At 42.7% G+C, this 6,229-nt stretch overlaps 1 protein-coding gene across 1 annotated transcript in view; it reads right to left on the bottom strand.

Moving 5' to 3' along the window:
• KDM5A (lysine (K)-specific demethylase 5A) overlaps window positions 1–6,229 on the bottom strand; it is a 47,747-nt gene that overhangs the window by 20,177 nt on the left and 21,341 nt on the right. Inside the window, exons 12-16 of the mRNA XM_010134140.1 lie at window positions 5,538–5,732; window positions 5,252–5,433; window positions 4,855–4,979; window positions 4,459–4,609; window positions 324–441 (exon numbers count right to left, since the gene is read on the bottom strand). Coding sequence (XP_010132442.1) covers window positions 324–441; window positions 4,459–4,609; window positions 4,855–4,979; window positions 5,252–5,433; window positions 5,538–5,732 — 771 coding nt within the window. The remainder of the gene's footprint in view (window positions 1–323; window positions 442–4,458; window positions 4,610–4,854; window positions 4,980–5,251; window positions 5,434–5,537; window positions 5,733–6,229) is intronic.

Here is a 6,229-nt window from a genome sequence, read left to right as displayed (position 1 = left end):
TGTGTGTTACCATTCCATTATGGACAGACAGCAACATGTCACCAGCAAAACAGGGAGACACTGTGCTAGATGTAGCCAAAGTCTTTTACTTCCTTTTTTGAGGCCATAAACATAATTGCAAAGCAGATGTTTGCTTTACTTTAGAAGTTAGAAATGAAACACCCTACTCAATCCATCTCTGCCAACATAGTACTGATTCTTAAAGAAAAAACCTTTCATCCTTTCCAACAGGCAACATTATTTGTTAAAAAACCAAAACAAACCCACAGAAACGGAACAAAGTAAAAAGCGTGGCATTACTTGAAGAGCAGATGCAAACTTACCTTTACTTGTCGGGCCTGGCTGATAACGCAAGGCAAACTAAACAACTGCTGTACGAATGCTTTAAGCTCCTCCATAGTTAGCTTGGTCCGTGTCCTTCCACTTTCCTGGCTCTGTCTGCTGTACAAATGGACACAAATCAAATGATAGCAGGTGAGAGGTAAGATAATGATCCATGGATTTACTCTCGGTGAAAGCTATCAAGATTACTGAGAAGTTATAAAAGAATTTCATCACTTGAGAACACAAACACCAGACTCCATGAGAAAACTATATTTAAGGTAATTCCTCTAAGCTTCTTCAAGAGAATTTCCCTATTCTTCAGAGTTAGGGAGTGTCTAGAGACTTTCAAATTGAGTTTGTTCCAAATAGGTAAAAGAACATATTCCCCAAAAGTCTGATTTAGTCAGTTCCAGAAGCTGAGTGCCATCACAGGTACCAACAACAAGTCTGAGATACGTAACAGCAGCCAGATCTGAAAAGAAGTCTTATTTTCTGGAGAGCTCTCTTTTGTAGCCAGAGAACTGCTGAAACTGGGCTTGCAACAGGAGACTGCTATTAAGGAGGCCATGTTCTGCAAAGACACTTCCATTAAATACCACTCGAAGCAAGTGTAACAAGCACATAGAATGCAGTAAAAGGCTTAGAAGTGACACACGGCACAAATTAAACACTTGATATACACATCACTGGCAGGCACAACAACTTCACAAGCAGGACAGATTTTAAACACTGAAGAGTCATTCCCTGCTAATGAATCTACATTTTATTACCATAGAAACATTAAAGAAAACCTAAATTAACTCTTTCAACCTGTGTTGGGTTTGTGCCTGGTGGGGTTTTGGTAGTAGGGGAGGGGCCTGCTGGCATGGCCTCTCTAACAAAATTCCAGAAAGCTCTCCCGGCTCCAACTTGGCCCCACCTCTGGGCAAGGCTGAGCTAATCAGCACCTCTGCAATAAACACATTTAAGAGGGGAAATCTGTTGGGCAAGGGCTTTTTGTTTTGGGAACTCTCTTTTGTTTTGGAGGGGATTAGGAAGAGATGAGACAGACAACCCATGCGGACACCCAGGCTGGTGAAGAAGGTGGGAGACACTCCAGAGCAGCCATTTCCCTTTGGCCCGTGGTGAAACAGCAGGCTGAATCCTTGCAGTCCTCAGACATCACCAGTGGAGAAAAGTTTCATTTGCAGCCCATGGAGAAGCCCATGCTGGAGCAGGGGACAGACCCTGGAAAAAGCTGTGACTTTCAAGGAGATCCATGCTGGGACAGTTTGTCACTGGAGAACTGCTTCCCATGGAAGACTCCCAGGCTAGTTGGAATTCATGGAGAACTGTCTCCTGTGGGAGGGATGCCACACTGCCACAGGGGAGGACTGTGAAGAGTTTTTCCCTTGAGAGGAAGGAGCAGCAGAAGCGACACAGAGCAGACTGAGACTGAGAACAACCCCCATCTTCTGCCCGCCTCTGCACTACATGGCAGGAAGGAGGCAGCAAAGCTGGGCCCAAGAAGGCAGCGGGGGCGCGGGGGAAGGTGTATTTATGATCTGGTTGTTTTTCTCACTGTCCTACTCTGACTGGATTGGTGATTTAGTAGTGGTTTTGTTGTTTAAATTAAATTGATTTTATTTCCCCTAGTCGAGTCTGTCTTTCGCCCATGACAATAATTAGTGACTGAGCCCTCCCTGTTCTTTGTCTCAACCCTTGAGCCTTTTGCTGTATTTTCTCCTCCTGGAGTGAGCAAGCAGCTGCATGGTGCTTGGCTGCCAGCTGGGTTCAAACCACGGCACAACCTACAGACTTAAACAAAATTGTAACAATAAAATTAAGATTAACGATCAAATATAATTACAGACTACCTAGAACTCGAGAGAGGAAAAAACAACACTGCAGGCTGTGGCTTGCTACAACAGACAGCGAGGAGGAGTGGCTGCACCGGACCTGCAGTGCCTCTCACACCCCCTGCACAAGAGTAAATGGGGTGTGATACTCCAAGAGACACCACTACAGGAGGGCATCTCTGAAACACTGCACTGGCATTCTGTCCCCAGGGCAGCTGTGGATTGCCACAGGATGAGATGCTGCACAAAAAGATACGAAAATCCCTGCCTATGGAAACCTGCAACTTTCAACAGCGGCAGAAATATCGGATTGGAATATTGGACACAGCTCCACATTACCTATTTTTCAGGTCTATATATAATCAGATGCATAAGGGATAGATTTTTCTCTTGCTACATTTGGCCATGAGTTTATTGCTGCTTTAATCCCTGCAAGATTGTTCTGTCTGAGCACTCATTTTTAATCAGCTTTAATAACCTTATCCTTTGTGTAAATGTAGATCCTTCTTAATGTATTAAATATGAAAAATGAATGTAAAACAAGCAGCTGTGATGTCTATATTTAAATTTCCTAACACTCTTCAAAGAAGTTTCAAATTCTTTCTCAAACCACAATTTTGTAGCATATTGCTATTTAGCATACAACAGCCCTCACATGTATATAAAAGTCTTCTTTTTTTTCCCCCCCATGGAATTCTTTCAGCTTTAGATCAGACACATCATCAGAAGTTGTCAAAACGTTTGTGTTACTTGGCATAGTGCTGGAAATCCACTAAATAACTAACTGAAGGTAAGCCTGTTGAGAGAAGGCTGACACACTCCAACAGCAGGAGGAGGAGGAGGCGGCAGCACAAACCACAAACACCTGGGAGCTACCAAAATAATAAAACTTCACTGGGAACAGGGCAATGCAACCCCTGCAGCATTGCCACCCGGATCAGAGTTCTAAGGGACCATACCTCTGTGGTAGTAGGATCCTACAAACAACAAAAACCAAACAGGAATGCTTTCTTTCCCCTTCAAATACTGCAAAAGTGCATCGCTATTTCATAATAGCTTTCTGGTTACATCAGGTATTATACTTGGATCTGGGGTGTAATTCTAACTTCCACCGTTCAAATTCAAGCAATTATGATATGTCTTATGTTTTCTGTAGCAAAGTTGTGTATTATAATTAACAAGGTCTTTACTTTTTACTCCCTTCCTTGAAAATTTTTACGTTATATTTAAAAACTACACATGCAAAAGAAAAACCCAAAAAACAACTTCAAAGCCAAATCTCATACTTAGAGAAAAACGCAAGCTGTGAAACACTAACATGACAACCACTGGCACAAGCATTGTGGTCACCTGATCAAATTCTTTTCTATGGGACTTTTATTCAGTGTACAGAATGCATAGGAGAGAAGGAAGAAAATGTTGCTGAAGGCTCATGACAGCAGAACAAGGGGACACAACCAGCAGATCGCTGAGGTAGGGACTGGAGAGAGAGTAACACTGAGGCAGCCGCAGGCAGCACAGAGAACTAAGGAGTCTAAACTGTCTGGAGTCACTGAGGCAAGCCACTGCTTCTCAGCCACAGATCACTGCCTCCCATGGTCCTTCTCCAGAAGTGCAGGACTGGCTCAAACTATGGACTCTTGCTCTCTGCACTGCGCTATGTCCAGAGATCTTTTTGTCCTGGTCAATGCTGGCAAGACACATTTTCTTTGCATCTTCTAGTAACTCCGCCAGCATCACAACACATTCTGCAATTTAAGAACAACTGGCAAAACTATAAATATTTTTGAGAAATACTGTACCAGAAGATGCATCCGCACTTGCCTCACCAACCGTAGTTGGTATTTCCTACTTCAACCGTTTTGCTTTGCAATCCAATGTTTTAACAGATTCTTTCCATAGCTTTAAGCTATGTACTTAGCCACACTTACCCTAAAATACAAACATTCATATAAAGACTTTCATTACATTTTTCCCTCTAGCTGTCTTCGCCCACAACCCTCTGACATTCAGAGAAATACCTGATCAGCAATCAAACACACAACTTCTCCAACGGGTATTATATTTCAGAATATAAGTCAACTGAAAATATATTTATCATTCCAACCAAGTTCACTTTTTTGGCCCTCTGTGGCACCATATCTGGCTCCTCTACCTCTTCATGAGTCACAGCACTAAGGACAGGAAACACTGAAACAAGTTAATACGCAGTGAGACCTCAGGGTTCTTAAATTTCCAGTTCCCATCAAGCAACAAAACAGACAAACAAAAACGGTTGGAAAAATGCCTGTCCTACCTGTGTTTTTGCTTTTTACTCAGAAGCAGCTGTGCTACTGAAGCACAGGTCTCTGCTTCTTTCACGGCATCTCTGAGCCTGCGGAAAAGATCATTCTCTGGATACTTCCTGTCTTCAGCATCCTCCAACATCACTCTCAGCTCAATCACATCTGTAATAGCAGTACATAAATAATGTGCATGCAAAACCAAGACACTTTAGACTGCTTCAAAGGCCTTCAATCAAGGTTCCAACAGGCTAGTTCTACTTGAAATGCACAATGAGTTGCAGTACGCTCTCAGATTAGCTCATTTCTTTTATCCACTAAACAATTCACAGTGTTTCTCTCATTAAATGAGAACACGAAACAGGTGTTGGAGTTTCAGGACATCCTACTATAAACAATAGAAGTCTGACCTTTCTTGTGGTTGAGATTGGCAGACAGAGCTTCCGTAACTCTACTGACCCAGGTGTCATAAGACTGTGCTCTAACTTTCACTCCATACAGCAAAGAAGGAAGGTCTTCTAGTGGGTATCGGTACCTGGACACAGGGAAGAAAAATAAAGTATTAACACCCATACAAAAGCCAAGATACTGCTTATATGGAGTTTTTCTGGCTACAACAAGGCCAGGAAGACAGAATGTGTGTAACACCTGCTGCCTTGAAACCAAGAAACAAGCAGAGGAGGTAAGAATGCTCCTTAAACAAAGGAAGAGACACAGGTGGCCAAATGTTGTATTTGGTCACTGGTTTCCAGTGAACTACTGGATATGGAAAGGAGCAGGGGGAAGGTGTCGGGAAATCCCATGTACCTTAGACACTTCTTCTGCATGGGACACGGACATAAATCAGATGGATGGTATAAGCACACCAGACGCTCAGGATTACAGGAACATGTAAGAGCTGACAAGAAGCACGTGGTTCTGCAAGCTGTGCACTGACGCTCATCATCTGGAACCAGTTCAAAAACCTCTTCTTCAGACATCAACACTCCCTAACAAAAGAAATTAGACTTGCTAAAAATTCTAATCCAGGTGGGGGTAGGGGGAAGCAAAAGTTCTTTTGAAAGCAAAGTAAGAGTTGTCTTTTATTACTCACCATCTGTACAACAGAATCCCTTAACCGTGTCTCTTCCTCTATCATTAGAGTCATCTCCTTGCATACCATGGCAGCCAGCCCAACATCCAAGCACTCTGGATCTGCAGCCATCTTGAAGATCAGCTCTTCATGGGAGAAAACACAATGACGCCCTAGCCTTCGGTAATGACTCACACACTGACGTCCAATGGGAAGCTACAAAAAAGAAAGACATCTATCATCCTGGGAAAAGGCATTTCAAGATGAACTCCTAGCTCCCACTTTCCTTCCTTTGACAAAACATGGGAAAAGACTGAGACCAGGAGAGTTCTGTCTTATGGGATAGAGCCAATTATAACAACCTTAAATCAAGTCACAGATAAGGACAAAGGGGATAACCATCTTGGGACACCTGCCATAACATTATGTACCTAACTTTCAGATACAAGGTCAAGAGTTGTCCCAAGCTCTTTTTACTTCCAGTGGAAAAAAACTGGCACCACAAAGGAGTCATCTGGTCTATGCTAGGGTGAATGCATTGCCCTCTGAATATTACTATGCTTGACCATAGACATTTAACACAAGATGTCTAGAATTAATCAAAACTGGTGTGACTAGATAAATTTGCTATACAGATTTCTGGTCACATTTTGCATACGCAAAGGAAATTTCACATGCGTAGTGTGAGTTCAGCAGTTTCACAGAGGCTATAC

This window comes from Buceros rhinoceros, unplaced genomic scaffold (assembly GCF_000710305.1).
Source record: "Buceros rhinoceros silvestris isolate BGI_N320 unplaced genomic scaffold, ASM71030v1 scaffold11334, whole genome shotgun sequence".
NCBI classification, from domain to species: domain Eukaryota; kingdom Metazoa; phylum Chordata; class Aves; order Bucerotiformes; family Bucerotidae; genus Buceros; species Buceros rhinoceros.
Note: the sequence above shows the minus strand (reverse complement) of the source record. Positions and strands in the feature narration are given on the sequence as shown.